The sequence below is a fragment of the Pongo abelii genome, chromosome 23 (genome assembly GCF_028885655.2).
Source record: "Pongo abelii isolate AG06213 chromosome 23, NHGRI_mPonAbe1-v2.0_pri, whole genome shotgun sequence".
In the NCBI taxonomy this organism is placed as follows: Eukaryota; Metazoa; Chordata; class Mammalia; order Primates; family Hominidae; genus Pongo; species Pongo abelii.
Window position 1 is genome coordinate 47,363,751 of NC_085929.1, and position 27,562 is coordinate 47,391,312.

At 42.6% G+C, this 27,562-nt stretch overlaps 1 protein-coding gene and 2 non-coding genes across 13 annotated transcripts in view; all 3 read left to right on the forward strand.

Moving 5' to 3' along the window:
* XPNPEP3 (X-prolyl aminopeptidase 3) overlaps positions 1 to 27,562 on the forward strand; it is a 71,200-nt gene that overhangs the window by 38,269 nt on the left and 5,369 nt on the right. For 10 of the 11 annotated variants that reach the window (XM_054542980.2, XM_009234405.3, NM_001133947.1 and 7 more), the window contains 3 exon segments: positions 12,952 to 13,014; positions 14,493 to 14,606; positions 19,580 to 19,665. In XM_054542980.2, the coding sequence (XP_054398955.1) occupies positions 12,952 to 13,014; positions 14,493 to 14,606; positions 19,580 to 19,665 (263 nt within the window). 11 annotated transcript variants of the gene reach the window in all.
* On the forward strand, positions 20,211 to 20,312 carry LOC112130707 (small nucleolar RNA U13). Its single transcript, XR_002912938.1, has one exon. It is a non-coding gene; the product is annotated as a small nucleolar RNA U13 (small nucleolar RNA).
* LOC112130676 (U6 spliceosomal RNA) lies at positions 23,096 to 23,199 on the forward strand. The gene has a single exon (XR_002912909.2). It is a non-coding gene; the product is annotated as a U6 spliceosomal RNA (small nuclear RNA).

Genomic DNA, 27,562 nt, shown 5'->3' on the forward strand with positions numbered 1-27,562 from the left:
TCATTTATTGACTTCTTTCCCCTTAGCAACAACCTTGCCTTTCTTAATCATTTTTTAATTTTTTTATTTATATATAAAGTGTACAACATATTTTGATATGCCTATGCATAATACAGTGGTTACTGCAGTCAAGCAAATGCATTTATATTAATTTGAATGCAAACCTTTCCCGCTGAAGGAAACTTCCTCGGTCAGCTATTGAGCTAGTCTAATCATAGGGAGATAAATTGGATAAATACAGAAAATGGCACTATACTGTTGGCAGCCAGGACAATTTTTATTAATAGTTTAAGCTTCAGTGGAGCCCACTGGTATATGTCATTGTTCAGTGCGTCACTGGCTGGCTTGAGTTCCTCCACCCATTTCATAGACTTGGTTGCCATTTCAAGAGATCAAGTTAGGCCATCAACTGTTGGTTCCAATCACCTTAAAATTCTGGCACAGAGTTTCTTTGGGATCAGCATGCCCTACTTTGATTTTTCCTTTAGAATTTTCATAGAGATTTCCAAAGAGCAGCTCCTCACATGGAGGGCCCTTTTATTGTCCAGTTATTTGTGACCCACTTGTTAGACCAATTGCAAGTCCATTAGTGACAGCCCAAGAATCAATATTTACCCAAATAATAGGGCTTTTGTGTCCAGTTCTTCTATCAGGACTATGATTGTAGCCTATAATTCAGCCCTGTTGACCAACTTGTTCTTAACTTTTTCCATAGGATTTTACTTTCTGCTGGACTCTGAACATCTACTTTTCGTACAGAATTGCCCTCAGTTCTAGAACAGCCATCTGTGAACCAGTCCAATTGCCTGGCATCCATGGGCAAATAATTGAAAGGAGGGATCCTAGGAGGAAAAGACTACTTGCTCATGAATCTGATGATTCTTTCATGTAGATCCCCTGGTAGCATGCTGCATATAGTTCATTTCCATTTTATGACACAACTTCTTTGGACATTGTCCATCTTATTGAAATGCATTTCTTTTTTTCTTTTTTTTTTTCAATAGAGATTAGTACTTTTCTTTTCTTTTTTTTTGAGACAGAGTTTTGATCTGTCGCCCAGGCTGGAGTGCAATGGCCCCATCTTGGCTCACTGCAACCTCTGCTTCCCGGGTTCAAGTGATTCTCCTGCCTCAGCCTCCCAAGTAGCTGGGATTACAGACGCCCACCACCACGCCTGGCTTATTTTTGTATTTTTAGTAGAGACAGGGTTTCACCATATTGCCCAGGCTAATCTTGAACTCCTGACCTCAGGTGATCCACCCACCTCAGCCTCCCAAAGTACTGGGATTACAAGCATGAGCCACCGTGCCTGGCCCAGACTTTTTTAAATTAAAAAATTTATAACTTTTTAAAAAAATTTAATTATAGACTTGAACCCTGGACTCTCACATTAAAAATCTGATGCTCGACCAACTGAGCTACACAGACTTCTAACCAGACTTTTTATCCCTTTCACAGCAGCATCCCCACATCCCATGAGTTAATTCTGTCATTCTTAAGTGCTTCATTAAGAGGCCCAGACAGTATTGTACACTGTCCTACTCCATCCAGTAGATGTAAAAGAGTTTCTTCTCCACCTCCAGGCCATTTTACTGACACATTTGTGAAAGATCTTGTGTTCCCTGCCAGGAGTTGGGATTATGAGATCCTGGCCTATATATCAATGTTCTTCATCTATTACCATGCTGATATTAAAACACAGCATTTTGACATCTGATGTTAGAGACTCATTGGAACCTTTCTCTTTCTAAAATTCCTTTAAACTCAGATAATAAACATATCTGCCTTGGGATTTTTATAGTCTGAGGAGTTTAATGACAGGCAGTTGTGGATCCCAAACCTTCCTGTAAAATTCTATCAGGGTTGGCCCTCTGTCAATTTTTTTTATCATTATTTTTGGAGAAACAGGGTTTCACCATGTTGGCCGTGTGAGCTCCTGAGCTCGAGCACTCTGCCCACCTCGGCCTCCCAAAGTGCTGGGATTACAGGCAAGAGTCACCATGCCTGGCCTCTATGTGTTTTTTATTTAATCGTGGTGAGATGCATATAAAATGTTACCATTTTAGGCCTAGCACGGTGGCACATGCCTGTAATCCCAGCACTCTGGGAGGCTGAGGCAGGCGAATCACTTGAGGCCAGGAGTTTGAGACCAGCCTGGGCAACAAGGCGAAACCCCGTCTCTACTAAAAATACGTAAAATTAGCCAGGTGTGAGACACATGCCTGTAATCCCAGCAACTTGGGAGGTGGAGGTTGCAGTGAGCCGAGATTATGCTATTGCGCTCCAGACTAGGCAACAGAGAGAGACTCTGCCAAAAAAAAATTTACCATTTTAGCCATTTTTAAGTGTATGTCTTAATTCATTCACACTGTGTGTGACTATTACTACTATCTTTTTTCAGACTTTTTTATCATCCCAAATAGAAATTGTACTCAATAAATAATAACTTCCCATTCTTCTCTCCTCCCAGCCCCTGGTAACTTTTACTTTTTCTGTGACTCTGCCTATTCTAGTTACTTCATGTAAGTAGAATCATACAGTATTTGTCTTTGTGACTGGCTTACTTCACTTAGTAAAATGTTTTCAAAGTTCATCCATGTTGTAGCATTTTTCAGAATGACATTCCTCTGCGGCTGAATGGTATTCCATTGTATGTATAGACAGTGTTTATTTCATCTTTTTTTTTTTTTTTTTTTTTTTTTTTTTGAGACGGAGTCTCGCTGTCACCCAGGCTGGAGTGCAGTGGCGCAATCTCGGCTCACTGCAGGCTCCGCCTCCCGGGTTCACGTTTATTCTCCTGCCTCAGCCTCCCGAGTAGCTGGGACTAAAGGCGCCTGCCATCACACCCGGCTAATTTTTTTGTATTTTTAGTAGAGATGGGGTTTCACTGTGTTAGCCAGGATGGTCTCGATCTCCTGACCTTGTGATCCGCCCGCCTCGGCCTCCCAAAGTGCTGGGATAACAGGCGTGAGCCACCGCGCCCGGCCTCCTTCATCTTTTCATCTGTTGTTGGACACTTGGGTTGTTTCCGTCTTTTGGGCTATGGTGACTAATGCTGCTATGTACCTGGGTTTACAAATAATTATTCAGGTCCCTGCTTTCAATTCTTTGGGGTATATACCCAGAAGTAGAATTGTTAGATCTGTGGTGAGTCTGTGTTGTTGTTGTTTTTTTCTTTTTTTGAGACAGAGTCTCCATTTGTTCCCAGGCTGGAGTGCAGCAGCACCATCTTAGCTCACTGCAGCCTCAAACTCCTGGGCTCATGTGATCTTCCCACCTCAGCCTCCTGATTATATATTTAATTTTTTGAGAAACCACCATATAGTTTTCCACAGCAAATGGACCATTTCACATTTCTACCAGCAATGCACAAGGGTTCCAGTTTTTCTACATTCTTGCCAATCGATACTTGTTATTTTCTGCCTTTTGAGTACTAGCCATCTTAATGGGTGTGAAATGACATCTCATAGTTTTTATTTGCATTTCATTAATAGTTAGTGATATTGAGCATATTTTCATAGGTTTATTGGTTATTTGTATATCTTATTTGGAGAAATACCTGTTCAGTTCCTTTGCCCATTTTTTAAATTGGGTTGGATTTTTTTGTTGTTGAGTTGTGGGAATTCCTTATATGTTTTTGATATTAACTCTTAATCTGGTATATGGTTTGCACATATTCTCCCATTATGAGGGTTGGCTTTTTACTATTGATAGCATCCTTTAATGCTCAAAATGTTTTAATTTTTATAAAGTCCAGTTTGTTTTTTTGTTGTTGTTAACTGTGCTTTTGGTGTCATATCCAAGAAAATATTACCAAATCCAGTGTCATAAAGATATTCCCCTGTGTTTTCTTCTAAGAGTTTTATAGTTTTATGTTTAGGTCTTTGACGCATTTTGAGTTAATATTTATATATGGTGTAAACTAAGGGTCTAACCTTATTCTTTTTCATGCCCCGTTTCTTTCTTGATTTTATTTCTTTTATAAAGTCCTAAATTTACTATCTTTTTATTATCCAGGAAGTTGGGATAAAAGATCTTAAACTGCCTTTTTACATCTTCCTGAGATCTAACAGCAAAGTCACATATGAAGTTCATGCTGGTGGATGCCTTTTATCACAGTATCAGTCATAACCTGGGTGAGGGGTATCCCATAATGGAGTTCATGTATGTCCTCATACAACCAGAACCGTACTGTCTGCATCCACAGCATTTCTGTAGCTTCAGGAGGCACTGATTATGTGACGAGGGAGGGGCAGGACAGTTGCCCATATCTAGATACGTATGATAGGCCCCTCCCTTCATCCATTTTAATAAACTAGGGGTTTCCCTGCGAACCTTTCTCTCTCACTCAGCAATATTCAAAATGAGAGATACTGTTCTTTGATCTAAAATTCTCAGGAACCATTTTTAAAGAGTTCCTCAGGGTATTGCATGTAATAATCTAGAAAATGGCTCATTTTCTCCACTGAATAGCCCCTTACATCCATGGTTTTTTACCCATCGCTGTCAACTTGCCACTAGAATTATTTTAGCTGTGGTTGGTCTCAGTTAACTCATCAAAAATGATAGTAGCCCAGTTTCTTTGGGTTAGAGCTCCATCTGTTGATCAAAAGGAAGCTCTGCTAAAAGAGATTCTGAGCTTACTTTCAGCCAGCACTGAAGGCACTAACCAAACCAGTGAATATTTAGCAGACCTACCAGCGATTCAGAATTCCCTCCCAATCCATTTTGCTAGCTCGTGAAGTTCAGGGTCTATCATTTCCACATTCCATGATTTCAAAGCATGTGTCATATCAAACCAAGGATGAATTTTTTTAAAAATGAGTTATTTCTGCTGGGACAGATGGATATCCACATGCAAAAGAATGAAGTTGTGCCTGGGCACGGTGGCTCACACCTGTAATCCCAGTATTTTGGGAGGCCAAGGTGAGTGGATCACGAGGTTAAGAGATAAGACCATCCTGGCCAACATGGTGAAACCTCATCTCTACTAAAAATACAAAAATTAGCTGGATGTGGTGGTGGGCGCCTGTAATCCCAGCTACTTGGGAGGCTGAGACAGGAGAATTGCTTGAACCTGGGAGGTGGAGGTTGCAGTGAGCCGAGATCACGCTACTGCACTTCAGCCTGGTGACGGAGCGAGACTCTATCTCAAAAACAAAAAAAGAAATGAAGTTGTACCCCTACTTCACACCTTATCTAAAAATTAACTTAATTAGCCAGCTGTGGTGGCATATGCCTGTAATCCGGAGTACTCGGGAGGCAGTCTCCCTTTGTTCCCAGGCTGCAGTGTGGCGATAGGAGAATCACTTGATCCTAGGAGGCGGAGATTGCAATGAGCCAAGATTACACCACTGCATTCCAGCCTGGGCAACAGATCAAGACTCTGTCTCACAAATTAAATAAATACATAAATAAAATGGATCAGTGACCTAAACTTAAGAGCTCAAATTATAAAACTATTAGGAAAAAACATAAGGGTGACTCTTCATGACCTTAGCTTTGCCAAAGGATTCTTAAATATGATACCGAAAGTACAGGCAACAAAAGAAAAAGTAGATAAATTAGAATTTATCAATGTTTAAAACTTCTGTACATCAAAGGGCACTTTTCTCACACTGAGAAACAGCCTTAGGGAAAAAAAAAAAAAAAAAAAGGTCAGGCGCGGTGACCCACGCCTATAATCCCAGTACTTTGGGAGGCTGAGGCCGGTGGATCACCTGAGGTCAGGAGTTCGAGACCAGCCTGGCCAACATAGTGAAACCCCATCTCTATTAAAAATACAAAAAATTAGCCAAGCATGGTGGCGGGTGCCTGTAATCCCAGCTACTTGGGAGGCTGAGGCAGGAGAATTGCTTGAACCTGGTAGGCGGAGGTTGTCGTGAACCGAGATCACACCACTGCGTTCCAGCCTGGGCAACAGAGCAAGACTCTGTCTCAAAAAACATTAATTAATTAAACTTAATTTAAGAATAAATTAAAAGGCTAAGCGCGGTGGCTCATGCCTGTAATCCCAACACTTTTGGAGGCCAAGGGGCGGATCTCTTGAGCCCAGGAGTTTGAGACCAGCCTGGGCAACATGGCAAAACCCCATCTCTATGAAAAATACAAAAATAAGTTAGCTGGGTGTGGTGGCATGTTCCTGTAGTTTCAGCTACTCACGAGGCTGAGGTGGGAGGATCACCAGAGCCTGGGTGGCAGAGGCTTCAGTGAGCCGAGATCGCAGCACTGCACTTCAGCTTGGGTAACAGAGTGAGACCCTGTCTCAAAACAATAATAATCTTAAAAAATAATAAAAAACAAAGGGACTGGGCGTGGGTGGCTCATACCTGTAATCCTTGCACTTTGGGAGGCCAAGGCAAGGAAGATCAGTTGAACTCAGGAGTTCAAGAGCAGCCTGGGCAACATAGTGAGACCTCCTCTCTTTTTATTAAAAAAAAGAATTTAAAATAAAAAACTTTAAAAAATTGTTTAAAAGGACACTATCAAGAAAGTGAAAAACGGAATGAGAGAAAATATTTGCAAATCATATATCTGATAAGGTTCTAGTATCTAGAATATTTGAAGAACTTTTTTTTTTTTTTTTTTTTTGAGATGGAGTTTCACTCTTGTCGCCCAGGCTGGAGTGCAATGGCCCAATCTCGGCTCACCTCAACCTCCACCTCCCAGGTTCAAGCAATTCTCTTGCCTCAGCCTCCCAAGTAGCTGGGAATACAGGCATGCGCCACTACACCCGGCTAATTTTTGTATATTTAGTAGAGATGGGATTTCTCCATGTTGGTCAGGCTGGTCTGTAACTCCTGACCTCAGGTGATCCACTCGCCTCAGCCTTCCAAAGTGCTGGAATTAATTACAGGCATGAGCCACCACGCCTGGCCTATTTAAAGAACTCTTACAGTTCAACAACAGGCCAGGAACAGTGGCTCATGCCTGTAGGCCCAGCTACTTGAGAGGCGGAGCTACTCGCGCTACCACGCCTGGCTAATTTTTGTATTTTTTGTAAAGACCGGGTTTCACCATGTTGCCAAGGCTGGGCGTTTCGAACTGCTGGACTCAAGCAATCCACCCAACCGAAGTGCTGGGACTACAGGCGTGAGCCACTGCGTCCGGCTGTATGACTCCATTTATATGAAATATCTGGAATAGGTAAACCCGTAGAGACAAAAAGCAGATTAGAGGATATCAGGGAATAGGGTGAGAGGAGAATGAGAATTAACTGCTTAATGGGTAAGGGATTTTCTTTTCTGGTGACGAAAATGTTTTGGAACTAGAGAGAGGTGGTGATTGCAAAACATTGTGAAAATACTAAATGTCACTAGTTTGTTCACTTTATTGGTTAATTTTTATGATGTGAATTTTATCTCAGTAAAAAATCAAGAATGAATTAGGTGTCTTCTAAACATTCCTTACTTTTTTTTTTTTTTTTTTTTTTTTTTGAGGTGGAGTCTCGCTCTGTCGCCCAGGCTGGAGTGTGGTGGCGCGATCTCGGCTCACTGCAACCTCCGCCTCCCGGGTTCAAGCGATTCTCCTGCCTCCTGCCTCAACCTCCCAAGCAGCTGGGATTACAGGCGCCCGCCACCACGCCTGGCTAATTTTTTTTTTTTTTTTTGAGGTGGAGTCTTGCTCTGTTGCCCAGGTGCCCAGGCTGGAGTGCAGTAGCGTGATCTTGGCTTACTGCAAGCTCCACCTCCCGGGTTCACACCATTCTCCTGCCTCAGCCTCCCGAGTAGCTGGGACTACAGGCGCCTGCCACACGCCCGGCTAATTTTTTTGTATTTTTAGTAGAGATGGGGTTTCACCATGTTAGCCAGGATGGTCTCGATCTCCTGACCTCATGATCCGCCCACCTTGGCCTCCCAAAGTGCTGGGATTACAGGCGTGAGCCACCACGCCCAGCCAATTTTTGTATTTTTAGCAGAGACGGGGTTTCACCATGTTGGTCAGGCTGGTTTCAAACTCCTGACCTCGTGATCCGCCTGCCTCTGCCTCCCGAAGTGTTGGGATTACAGGCGTGAGCCACCATGCCTGGCCAACATTCCTACTTCTAAGCGGCAGTTAAATAGAGTTCAATTGTTAAAGAAGACCTAGAGATAGTGCTTGCAAATACACAGTCATTACAAGAAAAAGGTTTCATATAGCAACTGCATTAAAGTTAAAGATATATATCACAGCCTGTGGCTGTCTCACAGCAAGGAGTCTGGAGAAGCCAGGTGCAGGCTCCTGTTTTGCTCCCTACGTAAGGGCTTGGTGGTTCTCTCACAGACCAGGAACCAGTGATGAATGCCCAGAACGCCTTAGAACCCAAGAGCCTAAAATGGAATCTCACTTAGGATTTTTGATTTTGGTCACATACGCATATCCCTGCTACATAATAGTAAAGCCCTCTGATGAGCTCATGGAGACCCAGTACAAAGCGTTGATCTGTTATCAGTACTGACAAGCTGATACAAACTGCTCTGAAACTCCCTGCAACACTGTTTATCAGTATGCTTCAGGCCTTGGCCCAAATCAGTGTCATACAGGAACTTTAGCAGAACAGCTCAGGCTAATTTCAGACCTGCTGGAATTAAGCCTCACAGCATAATAGCACACAAACATTTCAGGCCTGCTTCTCTATATTCTACCTTTAGTCTTCCAAAGTTAAATGTTCTGTTTTCCTTAACCATTCCTCATATGTTATATTTCCCCTCATTTTGGTAACCCTCTTCTGTTGTGCTCTCTAGTTTGTTAATATCCTTCAAGTACAGTGTTCACTGCTAGCCCCAGCCAGACCAGCAAAGACTACTTAATACTTAAACAAATGTGATGGATGTACATCTGTGTCTTTCTTCAAGTCATTGATTTTTTTTTTTTTTTTTTTTAAGATGGAGTCTTACTCTGTCGCCCAGGCTGGAGTGCAGTGGTGCGATCTAGGCTCACTGCAACCTCCGCCTCCCAGGTTCAAGCAGTTCTCTGCCTCAGCCTCCCAAGTAGCTGGAATTACAGGTGCCCGCCACCATGCCCGGCTAATTTTTGTATTTTTAGTAAAGACAGGGTTTCACCATTTTGGCCAAGCAGGTCTTGAACTCCTCACCTCGTTATCTACCTGCCTCAGCCTCCCAAAGTGATGGGATTACAGGTGTGAGCCACTGTGCCCAGCCTCAAATCATTGATTTTTAAAATAAGGAAGCTAAGAAAAGATCCATGGGACAATGTTAAGGGATCCCTCCCCCCATCTCTCTCTCTGTCACACACACACACACAACTTTCATGAAATAGTTTGTGAAATGCTTTTTCTCTCTACTCTCCCTTCTCCATTAGCTTTACAGTGTTCATTTGTGATGTGTTCTGATTATGAGATGCAGGGTGAAATGCAAAGAAAGCCCATTTTACATTTTTTAACAGTCAAAATACAAACATTCAGGTAGCACTTAGTGAAGTAAGAGTGTTAAATCTTTATTGGGAGTATGGGCTACGTTGTGACAAGACAGTCCTAAGAAGTGCCAATCATAAAGTCTAACTCTTGATCTTTACTGGAAGGACATCAAGCATATAGTAAGGATAGGTAGCATTTGAACTGCGTATCATGTGTACCTGGAATGCTCTGTAAAGAAATTGACTCATAGGAGGCGCATTCATTGCAAAACGAAGTAAAGCAAGATTAGGCATTTGATCACCTAGGAAGGAGGAGGAACTTTTCTATCCTGTTGAGTCTGCATAACAGTTTGAAAGAGTCACGACTGTCCTGGCACCATGGTGTGCACCTACAGTCCCAGCTACTCAGGAGGCTGAAGCAGAAGGATCGCTTGAGCCCAGGAGTTCAAGGCAGTAGTGCACCATGATTGTGCCTGTGAATAGCCACTGCCCTCCAGTGTGGGCAACATAGCAAGACCCCATCTCTTAAAAAAAAAAAAATTTAAGCCATGACATCAACAATTATCTATGCCAGGCAATAAGGGTTCAAAGCAAAATTAATAAAAAGACAAATCCCTCTTTTGAGTGAATGAAGCCACTAGGACTGCCATATTTTTTAGGTTTCATGCTAAAAATATAGTGCTGAATAAGTTATTTGTCAACATTTGTGATTGTGTGTGCAAGTGTCCTTTAATTGATTTTTTGATTTTTTTATTTTTTTTGAGATGGAGTCTTGCTGTGGTACCCATGCTGGAGTGCAGTGGCACGATCTCAGCTCACTGCCACCTCCACCTTCCATGTACAAGTGATTCTCCTACTTCAGCCTCCTGAGCAGCTGGGATTACAGGTGCCCACCACTATGCCCAGCTAATTTTTTGTATTTATAGTGGAGACAGCAGGATTTCACCATGTTGGCCAGGCTGGTCTCGAACTCCTGGCCACAAGTGATCTACCTGCCTCAGCTTCTCAAAGTGGGATTACAGGAGTGAGCCACCACACCCAGCCGTTTAATTTTTTTTTTTTTTTTAATTTTTTTTTGAGATGGAGTCTCACTCTTGTCACCCAGGCTGGAGTGCAGTGGCATAATCTCGGCTCACTGCAACCTCTACCTCCCAGGTTCAAGCGATTCTCCTGCCTCAGCCTCCTGAGTAACTAGGACCACAGGCGCGTACCACCACGCCCAGCTAATTTTTTGTATTTGTAGTAGAGACCGTGTTTCACTGTGTTAGCCAGGATGATCTTGATCTCTCGACCTTGTGATCCGCCACCTCGGCTTCCCAAAGTGCTGGGATCACAGGCATGAGCCACCATGCCCGGCGCCTTTAATTGATTTTAATTGCTCATTATCCAGCAGATATTTACTGAACACCAGCTGTGTGCCAGGTGCTGCTCTGGGTTCTGAGGATACATTAGTGAGCACAATAGACTATCCATGCTCACTCTTCACAGTTACATTCTGGTGGAGGAGAGACAGTAAGCAAACAAGACATGAAGTCATCTGGAATTAAATGCTATGAAGAAAAATGAAGCAGTGAAGGGGGATGAAATGTGATGGAAGGTGCTAATTTAGATGGGAGAGTCGGGAAGGGCCTCTATGAGGAGGAAACATTTGAGGAAAGATTTGAATGAAGAAAGGGAGCAAGCCATGTAAATATTCCCACCATTGCACCACTTCTTTTACTCTTTTGGGCATTTTGGCAATGCTGTTACCTCATACTATGAAATGTTTTCATGTTTTCTTTTTTTTTAGACAGAGTCTCGCACTGTGTCCTGGGCTGTAGTGCAGTGGCACGATCTCGGCTCACTGCAACCTCTGCCTCCCAGTTCACGTGATTCTCCAGTCCCAGCTTCCTGAGTAGCTGGGATTACAGGTGCACACCACCACACCCAGCTGATTTTTTGTATTTTTAGTAGAGATGGGATTTCCCTATGTTGGACAGACTGGACTTGAATTCTTGACCTCATGATCTGTCCGCCTCAGCCTCCCAAAGTGCTGGGATTACAGGCTTGAGCCAACGCACCCAGCCTGTTTGTTTGTTTGTTTTTAGAGAGATAGTGTTGTTGCCCAGGCTGATCTCGAGCTCCTGAGCTCAAGCGATCCTCTCACCTCAGCGTCCTAAAGTGCTGGGTTACAGGTGTGAGCCACCCTGGGAGGCTGAAAACATTAAAAATTATGAAAAATTTAAAAATTAGCTGGGCATGGTGGCATGCATCTGTAGACCCAGCTACTTAGGAGGCTAAGGCGGGAGGATCACTTGAGCCCAGGAGTTTGAGGCTGCGGTGAGTTCTGATCTCTCCACTGCACTCCAGCCTGTGGGATGGAGTGAGACTCTGTCTCAAAAAAAAAAAAAAATGCACACACATATAGTGTGGTTCTCACAGAGAATTAATAAAATTACTTATACTAATAGGTCAGTGGTTCTCAGTGGGGGAGCAGTGTTGTCCCCTAGGGAGCGTTTTGATAGTGTCCTGTTGTCACAATTGGGAATGCTTCTGGCATCCTACATTGAACAGGACAGCTCTCCCACAAGGAATTATCTGGCCCCAAATGTCAGTAGTACTGAGGTTGGGAAACGTTGCTATAGACTAGGCCATTCAATCCATAATTTCATACATGGGGCTATTGAGGCATTTTGTTACATAAATAACAAATGTATATCTTAGTATGTTTGTGCTGCTATTACAAAGTGCCTGAGATTGGATAATTTATAAGCAATAGAAATGTATTTCCTCATAGTTCTGGAGGCTGGGAAGTCCAAGGTCAAGGTGCCAGCAGATTCAGTGTCTGGCGAAGGGAAGTTCCTGACAGGTGGCACCCTCTAGGTATCCTCATATGGCAGAAGGGACAGAAAATCAAGAGGGGCCAAACTCACTCCGCCAAGCCCCTTTAGAGCCCCTGTGATTTAATCACTACCCAGAAGGCCCCACTTCTTACTATCACCCCAATGGGGATTAAATTGCAACGTGAATTTTGGAGGGGACACATTCAAATCAAAGCAAAATGTTTTCCTTTCAGAAATCTATATTATTGGCCGGGCACAGTGGCTCACGCCTGTAATCCCATCACTTTGGGAGGCCGAGGTAGGCGGATCACGAGGTCAGGAGATCGAGACCATCCTGGCTAACACAGTGAAACCCCGACTCTACTAAAAATACAAAAAATTAGCCGGGTGTGGTGGCGGGCGCCTGTAGTCCCAGCTACTCGGGAGGCTGAGGCAGGAGAATGGCGTGAACCCAGGAGGCGGAGCTTGCAGTGAGCCAAGATCGCGCCTGTAGTCCCAGCTACTCGGGAGGCTGAGGCAGGAGAATGGCGTGAACCCAGGAGGCGGAGCTTGCAGTGAGCCAAGATCGCGCCACTCTCCAGCCTGGGCAACAGAGCGAGACTCCGTCTCAAAAAAAAAAAAAAAAAAAGCTGTATTATTACCCCCAGTAGGTCAAACTTCAGGTTGACGAAATTGTGGGGAAAGGTGCTTTTCATTTGAGCTCCAGTATTTTGAATGTTCGAGTAAGCAACATAGAATGAGATCGTGTTCTTTTCATCCTCCTTTCTCTTTGCAGGCTTTCATAGAAACCATGTTCGCCAGTAAAGCCCCTGTGGAAGAAGGCTTTCTTTATGCTAAGGTGAGATTCAGATGGTTAGCTTCACCGTCTTGTTGGAGGTGAATATAATAATTTGATTTGCAGAAATGGCAGTGCAGTCTGCTTTCATGATAGTGATGACCAGCATGTCATTGGAGAGGATTTGGTTCTGAAATATCACTGGTCATTTATAAGTCTAAAATATACTGTGTTACAATTAAAGGAAGAAAATTGCAAAGTAGCACAGATGGTGATGAAGGGAAGATTTAGCAATGTGAGGTGACAAAAGTAATACTGTTTAGGTCAATGTAAAGAAGAGGCTGAGGGCTGGGCTTGGAGCTCATGCCTGTAATCCCAGCACTGTGGGAGGCCAAGGCAGGCAGATCACTTCAGGCCAGGAGTTTGAGACCAGCCTGGCCAACATGGCAAAACCCCATCTCTACTAAAAATACAAAAATTAACTGAGTTTGGTAACGTATGCCTGTAATCCCAGCTATTCAAGTGGCTGAGACACGAGAATCACTTAAACCTGGGAGGCTCAGGTTGCAGTGAGCCAAGATCATGCCACTGCACTGTACTCTAGCCTGGGCAACGGAGCAAGACTGTTTCAAAAAAAAAAAAAAAAGAGGCTGAGGCCAGGCATGGTGGCACATGCCTGTAATTCCATTACTTTGGAAGGCCAAGATGGGAGGATCACGTGAGCCCAGGAGTTTGAGACCAGCCTGGGCAACATACTGAGACCTCATCTCTATAAAAATAAAAAAAAATTAGTTGGGCATGGTAGCACACCTGTAGTCCAGTTACTCTGGAGGCTGAGGTGGGTGGATGGCTTGAGCCTGGAAGGTTCAGGCTGTAATGAACTATGATTACCCCACTGCACTCCAGCCTGAGTGACAGCAATACCATGTCTCAAAAAAAAAAACAGAGGTTGAGAAAGTGCTGTAGATAGTAGCAGATACTCACCAACCTCCAGCTCCATCCTGTATCCTGGAACGTAGTGAAATTAGTAGGACTGCAATTTTCCTAGCATCCTTTTTCACTTTTCCAGAACATTTAGATTTGTAGCTATTTGAAAGATTGGAATTAGTAATTTAGAGCTGTTGTTAAAAATGTAAGTCACATTTCAGTGTTTAGCTAAATAAGAATAAACAAATAGTAACCTTACATGATTGTATTTCAAGGCTCAGCCTTCATCATAGTTTTCTATCTTCTGGACTTAATTTGAAAATTATAAGAAATTTAGAGAACACAAAAAAGAACAGATTTAATAATAGGGTTGAAATAACAGGATTTGTGGGAATAAAAAAAAGTATACTTACATGGATTATAGTACATGGGGTGAGAATAAAAGAAATGGACTGAAATTACAGCATAAAAGGTTTGGTTAGATATGATGAATAGCTTCCCAGTAATGACTTAAGATAAGTACTGGTATGGAGGTATGGGCTGTTGAAGAGAGCCTGGGCTGGGGCAGCCCTACAGAAACGCTTTGAGTCATACCTTGCTGTTGTTATTCACAGTTTGAATTTGAATGCCGGGCTCGTGGCGCAGACATCTTAGCCTATCCACCTGTGGTGGCTGGTGGTAATCGGTCAAACACTTTGCACTATGTGAAAAATAATCAACTCATCAAGGTATGTGAGATGCCCTCAGTGCTACTCCCACTAGATCCAGATAGCCTAGTAGAAAACCTGCTAACCTCATGGTCCTCTCACCTTCAGCTTTCACAAATTAGCTGACATTTTAAAAGTATTTTATTGCTTATAAAATGGTTTTACAGACATTATCTCATTTTGTCCTTAAATTAGCTCTGTTAGAAAGGAGGAATTATTAACATGCCTCTTTAATAGATGAGGAAAATGAACTTCAAAAAATAAAACAACATAGGCCAGGCGTGGTGGCTCAGGCCTGTAATCCTAGCACTTTGAGAGACCAAGGCGGGTGAATCGCTTGAGGTCAGGAGTTCGAGACCAGCCTGGCCAACATGGTGAAACCATGTCTCTACTAAAAATACAAAAATTAGCTAGGCGTGGTGGCACGTGCTTGTAATCCCAGCTACTCTGGAGGCTGAGGCAGGAGAATTGCTTGAGCCCGGGAGGCATAAGTTGTAGTCAGCCGAGATCACACCACTGCACTCCAGTGTTCCAGCCTGGGCTACGGAGCAAGACCCTGTCTCTAAATAAATAAATATTTAAATATTTAAAAACCTAAAACAACATATTAGTGCAGAGCCAAGTATTCTACTCTAAAGCCTCTGCTCATTTCATTATAACTCTCCTTCTCTGAGGACTTGCGGCAACAACAGTGAGCCAAGCAGATTTCCTGGGCAGAAAGATTTTAAGAAATCGCTCTTAGCTGTGAGGGAACATATCTTCTATGATTTTCTTCCCATGTGACTATACAAGTGAAAGAATTGTGTATTCCTTTATTAAGTCCATTTCTTTACTGATTTAGTGTTCAGTATATCCAAAAGAAAAAAATATAGCAAACATGTAGATTATACAGCATAATTTAAAAAAACAAAAATAAAAACGAATACCCATGAACCAAGCAGTCGATTTTAGAGCTAGAACAGTAGCAATACAGCACACCTACCCTTATGCTGTCCCATCCCACTTCCTCCCTGGTAACTGGTAACCTAAATTTTGTCTTTCCCTTGACTTTTAAGAAATAGTTGAATTACATATATATGACTCCCCAAACAGTATTAATTAGCTACTACTTGTTTATAAACTCTATGCAAATTGTATGCTCTATATGTAGTTTGGAGGGATTTTTTTTAACTCCTAAATATCATAGGCTGGGTGAGGTGGCTCAAATCTGTAATCCCAGCACTTGGGGGGAGGTCAAGGCGGGCAGATCCCTTGAACACAGGAGTTCAAGACTGGCCTGGGCGACATAGCGAAACCCTATCTCTACAAAAAAAAATACAAAAATGAACCAGGCATGATGGCACATGCCTCTAGTCCGTTACTTGGGAGGCTAAGGTGGGAAGAATCATCTGAGCCTGGGGAGTTCAAGGTTGCAGTGAGCTGTGATCATGCCACTGCACTCCAGCCTGGGCAACAGAGCAAGACCCTGTCTTTAAAAAAAATAAAATATAGGCCGGGCACAGTGGCTCACACCTGTAATCCCAGCACTTTGGGAGGCCGGGGCGGGTGAATCACGAGGTCAGGAGTTCGAGACCATCCTGGCCAACATGGTGAAACTCCGTCTCTACTAAAAATACAAAAAAAAATTAGCTGGGTGTGGTGGCGTGGCCTGTAATCCCAGCTACTCGGGAGGCTGAGGCAGGAAAATCACTTGAACCAGGGAGTCGGAGGTTGCAATGAGCCGAGATCGCGCCACTGCACTCCAGCCTGGCGACGGAGCGAGACTCCGTCTCAAAAAATAAATAATAAATAAAATATATATGATGATATAAACCTTTCCTGACTATTTGTATCTGTTTATACTTCACTAGCAGTACGCAATTCTGTCAGCCACATCCTCTCCATCCCCTGGTATTATCAGACCTCTTAATTTCTGCCATTCTACTTGGTATAACATAGCATCTCTTTGTGGTCTTAATTTTTATTACCTTAATTACCAATGAAATTGAGCATCATTTCTTTTCTTTAGCACTATTCATTTCAACTTAATAATACTTAGTTTAGGATATTCAGATCTGTGTTCATGAGTGAGTTTGGCCTATATAATTTCTTTCTTATGCTGTCTTTTTCTGGTTTTCATATCAAGGTCAAACTAAGCTCAGAAAAATTAATAGTCTCATTCTTAGTATTATGGAATTACTTGAATTAATGTTTCTTGAAAATTTGGTAAACACATGTAGAACTCTTTGGGCCTGATATTTTCCTTTGTGCACTTTTAAACTCCTAATTCAGTATCTCTCATATATTGAGGCATTTTCTTTCTTCTTGCATTTTTTTTTTTTTTTTTCAGGTGGAGTTTCACTCTTGTCACCCAAACTGGAGTGCAATAGTGCAGTCTCGGCTCACTGCAACCTCCCTCTACCTCCCAGGTTCAAGCGATTCTCATTCCTCAGCCTCCTGAGTAGCTGGGATTACAGGCGCCCACCATGCCTGGCTATTTTTGTATTTTTAGTAGAGACAAGGTTTCACCATGTTGGCCAGGCTGGTCTCAAACTCCTGGCCTCAAGTGATCTGCCCGCCTTGGCCTCCCAAAGCGCTGGGATTACAGGCATGAGCCACCATGCCTGGCCTATTTTAATTCCTATAGTATAGAGCAGCAGTTAGTGTGGTTCATGAAGTTAAATATATTGTCATAAGAACACAGACATTCTCTTACTAGTGTACACTGGAGTATCCCAGAAGTTTTATAATGATAACACAAAAGACTGAATGCACAGGCAGTATGAGATTCCAGCTGTCTTCTGTGACACTAGACAAAAGAATTTAGAAAATGCAAACAATGCCAATTTTCTATTTATATTTAGAAAAATAGTTTTTTTCATAAAAATGTTGTTTATGTTCACATGTAATGGGTTTATTTTTAAGTGAATTTAATAAATATTATAAAATTTTATCAGTTTTAATTTCTTAGTGTGATAAATATTCATAGATAGACATTTATGATTTTTCCAGATTCTTACTTTGATCATTCTTGTGCATTTTTCCTGGTATACAAGTTACCAAGTTTGTCTAAGAGACACCTAATAATGGAATTGCTGGGTCATAGGATATACATATCTGCAACTGTGATAGTACCAAACATTTCCAAAGAGATTATGTCAATTTATACTTCTACTCTTCCTAAGACAGTTTCGTAAGTTATATGTTTCTACCATTTTGTCCATTTTGTCTAAATTACTCACAGTATTGTCTTACATTTTAAGCTACTTTGTATTTATAGTTATGTACCCTTTTATATTCTTGATATATTTTTGCCTTTTCTCCTTACTCTAGTAAATCTCATTAGATGGTTTCTTTAAAAAGTAAACATACGGGGCCAGGCACCCCAGTGGCTCATGCCTGTAATCCCAGCACTTTGGGAGGCTGAGGAAGGTGGATCACTTGAAGCCAGGAGTTCAAGACCATCCTGGCCAACATGGTGAAACCCCGTCTCTACTAAAAATACAAAAATTAGCTGGGCGTTGTGGCATGTGCCTGTAGTCCCAGCTACTCAGGAGGCTGAGGCAGGAGAATCGCTGGAACCCAGGAGGCAGAGATTGCAGTGAGCCAAGGTTGCGCCACTGCACTCCAGCTCTGGGCAATAAAGCAAGATTCCATCTCAAAAAAAAAAGAAGTCAACATTTCATAAAATACATTTTATCCAGGATTTAGTTGTTTACTAGCAGAAATTTATTCCATCTTTTGCCAAAAATGAAAAACCACATCCATCATTTTAAGTTGCCATTACTATATGTTATCATTTACCCATTCTACTGTTTGTCAAATTTTGTACTTACTTAGATATGAATAACATATACTCTGTCTTCAAGGGCATAGAGAGATAATTTCAGCATAACATGACAATTAGAAAGTTAGAGATATACTTAAAGTTTTCTTCTTTCCCTACATATATTATGATGGAGAGCAAAAGGGGAAGTGGGGCCTGGCGCGGTGGCTCATGCCTGTAATTCCAGCACTTTGGGAGGCCGAGGCAGGCGGATTACGAGGTCAAGAGATCGAGACCATCCTGGCCAACATAGTTAGCCAGGCGTGGTGGCGGGCACCTGTAATCCCAGCTACTTGGGAGGCTGAGGCAGGAGAATCGCTTGAACCCAGGAGGTGGAGGTTGCAGTGAGCTGAGATCACGCCACTGCACTCCAGCCTGGGCAACAGAGCAAGACTCTGTCTAAAAAAAAAAAAAAAAAAGAGGGAAGTGATATTCCAAGGTTAAATGTTTAAGGGGTGGCTGTGTTTGAATAAGGCCCGGCATACCAACGTATATAGGATTGTTTTTTTCTCTTGTTTCATAAAGCAAAGCCATATGGGTTTTTTTTTCTTAAAAAAATGATAATAGTGATATTTATGATGTGCTAATGTTTACACCTAGTAATTCAATCCCAAGGAGTCTGGTTCCAAAGCCTATACACTGAAACAGTACGCATTGCCAACTTTCTTGTGGCAGGGTGAATTCATCTGAAAAGTTTTGTTTTGTTTTCACATGCCCCCTGTTTCAAACATCTGAAAAGTTTAGATGCTGTGTAGATAAATAGAAGAAACCAGCAATTAGTGTCCTTTAAATTAGAGCTTTAAAAAAATAAAATGGACCAAGTGCAGTGGCTCACGCCTGTAATCCCCGCACTTTGGGAGGCCGAGGTGGGCAGATCATCTGAGGTTGGAAGTTTGAGACATCCTGACCAACATGGAGAAACCCCGTCCCTACTAAAAATACAAAATTAGCCAGGTGTGGTGGCAAGCGCCTGTAATCCCAGCTACTCAGAGGCTGAGGCAGGAGAATCGCTTGAACGCAGGAAGCGGAGGTTGTGGTGAGCCGAGATCATGCCATTGTGCTCCAACCTGGGCAACAAGAGTGAAACTGCATCTCAGAAAAAGAAAAAAAAGAAACGCATACTTTGGATTACTAGAAACAACTTATAATCACGAGCTTATCCACTTTAACCTGTCTTACTTTGTTCCAGGATGGGGAAATGGTGCTTCTGGATGGAGGTTGTGAGTCTTCCTGCTATGTGAGTGACATCACACGTACGTGGCCAGTCAATGGCAGGTAGGGCTTCTACAGAGTAACATATCCCACTGCTTCTTAGGAGTATGAGTTGGAATATGGCTATATTTGGAATGAATGACTAAAGAAATATTATAGGTCCATTTCTGGTCAAGTTAGGTTGCAAAGCTCCTTATTATTTTCAAAGACTGTTTTGTTCATCATATCACAGAATGAGGCACATAGAAACACCTAGGTAACTAACACACAAAGAGTTTTTTTTTTTTTTTTTGGTAAGAGACAAGGTCTCGCTGTGTCATCCAGGCTGGAGTGCAGTGGCTATTCACAGGCCAGATCATAGCTCACTGCAGCCTCGAACTCCTGTCCTGAAGTGATCCTCTTTTCTCAGACCTCCTAAGTAGCTGGGACTATAGGCACATTGCCACCATGCCTGACTCACAGACATTTTTTAAAAAATAAAGTTGATTTTTTAAAATACAGAAGTAATATTCAGGTTATGTAGAAAGCTTGATTGGATTAATCCTCCATAGATAATAATTATAAAATCTGGACAAAATATTAAAAATAACTATTTAAAGGCACCAGAGATCCCTTTGTAGCTCATGAGTGATGATTGGGTGTTCACGTGCAGGTATGAGATGTGCTACCCTCAAACCTTCTTACAAAGTCAGCACATTACCCATCTGACATGAAAAAAATAAAAATAACAGGCACCAGAGAGCTTTCAGAAATAGCCAGAAACTGTACAAGTCCATTCTTTTTTTTTTTTTTTTTTTTTTTTTTTTGAGACGGAGTCTCGCTCTGGCACCCAGGCTGGAGTGCAGTGGCGTGATCTCAGCTCACTGCTAGCTCCACCTCCCAGGTTCACACCATTCTCCTGCTTCAGCCTCCCGAGTAGCTGGGACTACAGGCACCCGCCACCACGCCCGGCTAATTTTTTGTATTTTTCGTAGAGATGGGATTTCACCATGTTAGCCAAGTACAAGTCCATTCTTAAAAACCTATAATGGGCCGGGCCTGGTGGCTCGTACCTGTAATCCCAGCACTTTGGGAGGCTGAGGCAGGCAGATCACCTGAGGTCAGGAGTTCAGGACCAGCCTGACCAAAATGGTGAAACCCTGTCTCTACTAAAAATACAAAAATTAGCCTGGGAATGGTACTCGGGAGGCTGAGGCAGGAGAATCGCTTGAACCAAGGGGACGGAGGTTGCAGTGAGCTAAGATTGGACTCTGCACTCCAGCCTGGGTGACAGAGTGAGACTCTATCTCAAAAAAAAAAAAAAAGAAAAACTATAATGGATAAATGTGGTGATTAGGGCTTTTTGCCTGAGGACATTGCCCAATGCACATAGCTTGGGCAGCAGAAAGCCATAGCCTTATTGATTTAAGGTATCAAATGATAGATTTAGGTGCTGACAGAACAGCCAGAAAGATGAAGGAAAATCCTTGACGAGAAGGGCTTGCGGAAACTGTGAGCCCCAAAATCTGCATACAGAATATTTAAAAATCCTTGGCTGATCACTGAACTATGTGTTCTGAGGAGGCCTCACGAGGCTCAGCAAAATACCAGCAGTTAGAAGCAGAATAAACTGAGCAGAGATTTTAGTTGCTTCCCAGTGAGAACAGAGTTTGTAGTTTGAAGCTATCCAAGTTAACAAAATTTCTAGACATGAGAAGAAACTGGTAATTGTGACCTGTAATCAAGAAAATCTGATCATGAAATAATCCTGGCCAGGTGCAGTGGCTCACGCCTGTAATTCTAGCACTTTGGGAGGCTGAGGTGGGCAGATTACTTGAAGTCAGGAGTTCAAGACCAGCCTGGCCAAAATGTGAAACCCTGTCTCTACTAAAAATACAAAAATTAGCTGGGCGTGGTGGTGGGCACCTGTAATCCCACCTACTCGAGAGGCTGAGGCAGGAAGATCGCTTGAACTGGGAAGGGGGAGGTTGCAGTGAGCCGAGATCGTACCACTGCACTCCAGCTTGAGCGACAGAGTGAGACTCCATCTCAAAAAAAAGAAAAAAAAAGAAAGAAATGATCCTAATGTTCCAATTAGCAGAAGGACTCTAAAGTAGCTGTTATAGATATGTTAAAGGAAGATATAGACATACTGAGCAAACAGATGGAGAATCTCAATGAGAAATAGAAACAAAAAAGAACCAGAGATTCTGGGAAGGTAGCAGCAGCAGGATAGTTTTTCAAACTTTCCAAATTGTCAAATAAACATAGAGCAACTAGCTAACAAAACCAAACACTAGGTAGTATTTGTTACCTCAAAATAATTACCTCCTAATTCACAAACATTCAGTCTGTAACTGCGCAGTTAGCAAAATCTAGACTGATAAACTCTATGTCAAGCAGCCCGGATTCTTTAACAAATAAGTTACAAGGAAATGAAAAGAGGTGGTGGAGGAGCCTACTAACTAAAAGAGATTTTAGTTATATCAAATATATTACAAATGAGCACAAAGAAAATTATCTTGGGGTGAATATTTGGGTGATAAAAATATTTTTAAAAACACAAAGGACAGCCAGGCGAGGTGCCTCATGTAATCCCAGCACTTTGGGAGGCAGGACAGGAGGATCACTTGAGCTCAGGAGTTCAAGACCAACATGGGCAACATAGTGAAACCCAGTCTTTACAAAAAATACAAAAAAATTAGCCAGGCGTGGTGGCACATGCCTGTAGTCCCAGCTACTCAAGAGGCTGAGGTGGGAGGATTGCTTGAGCCCAGGAGACAGAGGTTGTAGTGAGCCGAGATTGCACCATTGCAGTCCAGCCTGGGTGACAGAGCCAGACCCTGTCGCAAAAAGAAAGAAAAAGAAAAATCCCTGCAATGACCAAGCATAGTGGCATGCACCTATAGTCTCAGCTACTCAGGAGGCTGAGGCAGGAGGATCACTTGAGTCCAGGAGTTCTAAGCTGCAGTCCACTATGTTAATCAGGTGTCTGCAACAAGTTAGAGGTTTTTACACGTTACCTAAGGAGGGCTGAACTGGCCCAGGTCAGAAACAGAGCAGGTCACAACTCTTGTACTGATCAGTAATGGGAACAAGCTTGTGAATAGCCAGTACACTCCAGCCTGGGCAACAGAGCAAGACCCCATCTGTAAAAAAAGGAAAAATTTTAATTAAAATTTTAAAAAAACACAAGGAATAGGGAGTGACTGCTAACAGATACAAGATTTGGGAGGAGATGGTAATGAAAATTTTCCGGAATTAGTAGTAGTGGTGATTGTACAACATTGTGAATATACTTAAAACCACTGAATTGTACACTTTTTTAAGTGAAGGAATTTTATGATAAGTGAATTATATATTAATAAAAATGATAAATTCGGTCAGGCATTGTGGTTCATCCTGTAATCCCAGCACTTTGGGAGGCCAAGGCAAGCAGATGACTTGAGCCCAGGAGTTCCAGACCAGCCTGGGCAACATGGCAAAACCCCATCTCTACAAAAAAACATTAAAAGTGCTTCCTTCGGCAACACATATACTAAAATTGGAACAATACAGAGATTAGCATGGCCCCTGTGCAAGGATGACATGCAAATTTGTGAAGCGTTCCATATATAATCATGAAAGAAAAAAAATAGCTGGATATGGTAGCATAGGCCTGTAGTCCCAGCTACTAGAGAGACTAAAGTGGGAGGATCACCTGAGCCCGGGAAGTCGAGGCTGCAGTGAGCTGTGACTGCACTACTGCACTCCAGCCTAGGCAGCAGAGTGAGACCCTGTCTAAAAAAAAAAAAAATCATCTGTAAATAACAGTACACACAAATAAAAAAAATCACAATTAACTGACTACAAACTGATATGGCTAGCATGGTGGCTCACACTGGTAATCCCAGTGTTTTGGGAGGCTGAGGCAGGAGGATCAGTTGAGGCCAGGAGTTCAAAACCAGTCTGGGCAACACAGCAAGACCTCTATATCTACAAAAAATACAAAAAATTGGCCAACTATGGTGGCATGCACCTGTAATCCCAGCTACTTAGGAGGCTGAGGTGCCAAAATCACTTGACCCCTGAAATTTTTGGTTACAGTGAACTATGATCCCATCACTGTGCTCTAGCCTAGGTAACAGAGCAAGGCCCTGTCTCCAAAATAAAAAAGTTAGGCCAGGCACGGTGGCTCACGCCTGTAATCCCAGCACTTTGGGAGGCCAAGGCAGGTGGATCACCTGAGGTCAGGAGTTTGAGACCAGCCTAGCCAACATAGTGAAACCCCGTCTCTACTAAACACACACACACACACACACACACACAAAATCAGCTGGGCATGGTGGTGGGTGCCTGCAGTCCCAGCTACTCAGGTGGCTGAGGCAGGAGAATCACTTGAACCCGGGAGGTGGAGGTCGCAGTGAGCCGAGATCACACCACTGTACTCCAGCCTGGGCAACAGACCGAGACTCCATCTCAAAAAAAAAAGTTAGGACGAGGGTTATTTGTTGGTAAGATTGTCATTATTCTGGGACCTATAGAAGGGTATTCTGGGATAGTCTGCCAAGTTTTGGTGGGGTTTTTTGTTGTTGTTGTTTTATCTGACTGGTATTCACCTTATAATATTTGTTTTCTTTTTTTTTTTTGAGACGGAGTCCTGCTCTGTCGCCCAGGTTGGAGTGCAGTGGCTCAATCTTGGCTCACTGCAACCTCCGGCTCCCAGGTTCAAGCAATTCTCCTGCCTCAGCCTCCCAAGTAGCTGGGACTACAGGCAGATGCCACCCCGCCTGGCTAATTTTTGTATTTTTAATACAGCCACTGAATAATTTCTTAAGGTTTATGTTTGATTGATTTGTTTGGCTTTCTATATCTGTGTTTTGTTTTACAATTAAAAAATTTTTAAATTTTTAAATGACAGTTTTAAAGCTGAAAAGTACATTAACTGAAACAGGAAATTCACTAGGTAGACTTAACTGTAGATTGGAGACAGCAGAAGTTTGCAAACTTGAAGATAAATAGAAATTATCCAGCTGGAAGAATAGAAGTACATTGTAAAAAGGCCAGGTGCAGTGGCTCACACCTGTAATCCCAGCACTTTGGGAGGCCAAGGCGAGTGGATCACTTGAGGTCATGAGTTCGAGACCAGTCTAACCAACATAGTGAAACCCCGTCCATACTAAAATAACAAAAATTAGCTGGGTGTGGTGGCAGGTGCCTGTAATCTCAGCTACTTGGTTGGCTGAGGCAGAGAGTGATCCTCACATCTCAACCTCCCAAGTAGCTGGGATTATAGGCACGTGCCACCATGCCTGGCTAATATTTTGTTTTTTTGTAGAGACAGGGTTTTGCTATGTTGCCCAGGCTGGTCTGCAACTCCTGGGCTCAAACGATCCTCTTGCCTTGACCTGCCAAAACACTGGAATTATAGGCATGAGCCACTATGCCCAGCCAAATTCTAGGTATTTAAGAGAAATGAAAACATTTCTCAACAAAAAGAGTTACACAAGGACATTCATAACAGCGTTTATTCACAATAGTATAACAACCAAAATGTCCATCAACAGGAGAATGAATATGCAAATTGTGGTCTGTTCATACAATGGAATACCACTCAGTAATAAAAAAGAACATTTTAATTACTGATTGAATGTTTTTTGTTACTGATTGAAGCACCACCATGGATGTACTGCATAGACATCCTTCTACCCTCACTGAGCATAGATTATGTTCAGTGAAGGAAGCCAGACACAAAAGAGTATATATTATATGATTCCATTTATATGATGTTCTAGATTAGGCAAACTAAGGTCAAAATAATCACAACAGCATTTGCCTTGGAAAGTAGGGATATTGATTAGAAATGGACATGAGGGCCAGGCGTGGTGACTCATGCCTGTAATCCTAGGACTTTGGGAGGCCAAGGTGGGTGGATCACCTGAGGTCAGGAGTTCAAGACCAGCCTGGCCAACATGGCAAAAACCCATCTCTACTCAAAATACAAAAATTAGCCGGGCGTGGTGGTGGACGCCTATAATCCCAGCTACTTGGGAGGCTGAGGCAGGAGAATCACTTGAGCCCGGTGGGGGCAGAGGTTGCAGTGAGCCGAGATCGCACCACTTCACTCCAGCCTGGGTGAAAGAGCGAAACTCCGTCTCAAAAAAAAAAAAGAAATGAACATGAGGAAGCTTTCAGGAGAGATGGAAATGGTCTGTATAAGGCTTGAGTCCAAAATCTGTAGGGCAGACTTCAGTCCAAACTCAGGCAGGGTTTATATTATAGTCTTGAGGCAGAATTCCTTCTCCAGTATACCAAAGCAGTTGTGGCATTTGTGTTTATGTATTGTGGGTTACCTTTTGGTTTGTGTTTCAGCCAGCTAGGCAACCAAACTGTTAGAACTTTTCTGACCCCTTCAGCTGCAACATTGAATCCAGAATCTCTGATTAGTGGACCCATATCAGTAAAGTTGCCTGATGCAACTATGTTCCTTCTACCATTATCCCACAACATAAATATTCATTCCCACCCATATTCCCAGATTTTTGTCTTTCGGAAATTGGAAACCTCATGCAGTTCTTTTTTTGTTTTGTTTTTTTGAGACGGAATTTCACTCTTGTTGCCCAGGCTGGAGTGCAATGGCGCGATCTCGGCTCACCGCAACCTCCACTTCCCAGTTTCAAGCGATTCTCCTGCCTCAGCCTCCCGAGTAGCTGGAATTACAGACATGCACCACCATGCCCAGCTAATTTTGTATTTTTAGTAGAGACGGGATTTCTCCATGTTGGTCAGGCTGGTCTCGAACTCCCGACCTCAGGTGATCCACCCGCCTCGGCCTCCCAAAGTGTTGGGATTACAGGCGTGAGCCACCGCGCCCAGCCCCTCATGCAGTTGTTTTTGGAGTGGAGTGGACCTCCTCATAGGTCACACTTTCTGCCTAACTTGGAGCCTGCTGGGACTTGAGTGTAGTTACAGTTCTAGTAGAACCAAGGCAACTGCCTCAAGGGACATACCTACAGGTTTTCAGGCAAAACAGGGTTAACTTTCTCAGATGGGGGTGGAAGGGCTGCTTCTGCTGGCAACGAAGACTCAGCAGAATTTAGGAGTTCATTGTCCCCAGCTTCAATAGGTTTGGTACATGCATTTGTCAAAATTGTACCGTTCAAATGTATGCATTTTAGTGTATATAAAGACACTTTGGGAGGCCAAGGCAGGAGGATCGTTTGAGCTGAGGAGTTCCAGACCAACCTGGGCAACATAGTGAGACCTTGTCTCTAAAAAAAAAAAAAAAAAAAAAACTGTTACAAAAATAATTATTTAGTAATACTGTGGTGGGCTGGGGTATGGGTACATTATGCTGTGGGTTCCTTATGCTGTTATAGTTAACCATTCTTCTATTAGGGGACATTTAGAGTTTGTCTAATAATTTACAATTATAAAATTACAGTGAACATTTTAGTATCTTCAGCTTTTTTGAATTTCAAATATTTTCTTTGGATATATTAGAGTAGAATTATAAGCTCTAGTTGTATGAGCATCTTTAAGGCCTTTGATGTAATTGGCTGTATTAATTTACACTCCTATCAACAGTATGTGAGAATACATATCATGTATCATCCCAGGTCACTTTTTTTAATCTCGCAATTGCTAAAGAAACTGTTATTCTAAAGACACTTAAGTGCTAGTACATTACTAGTAGCCGAGATGTTGACTAGTATATCCCATGGTATCTGCTTCACCTGTCAGAAGTGGGTCCCTTAGGCTTTCTTGCCTTTTTTTTAATGGTAGTCTATGCTGTAAGGGATTAAACAGGATCATGGCTGAGCCTCGTCTGCCCACTGACTGCACTCATGGCTCAGTGCTTCTTTTGGCCCTACTTCATGTCTCTCCTGACCATTTGAAGAAGAGACTGTGTTGCTGCTCCAGCTTGAAGGATTGTTGCCCTTCCTACTGAGCACCTAGGACATGATTGAGCTCCTGGCCGTATTGATAGATTGGTACTTAC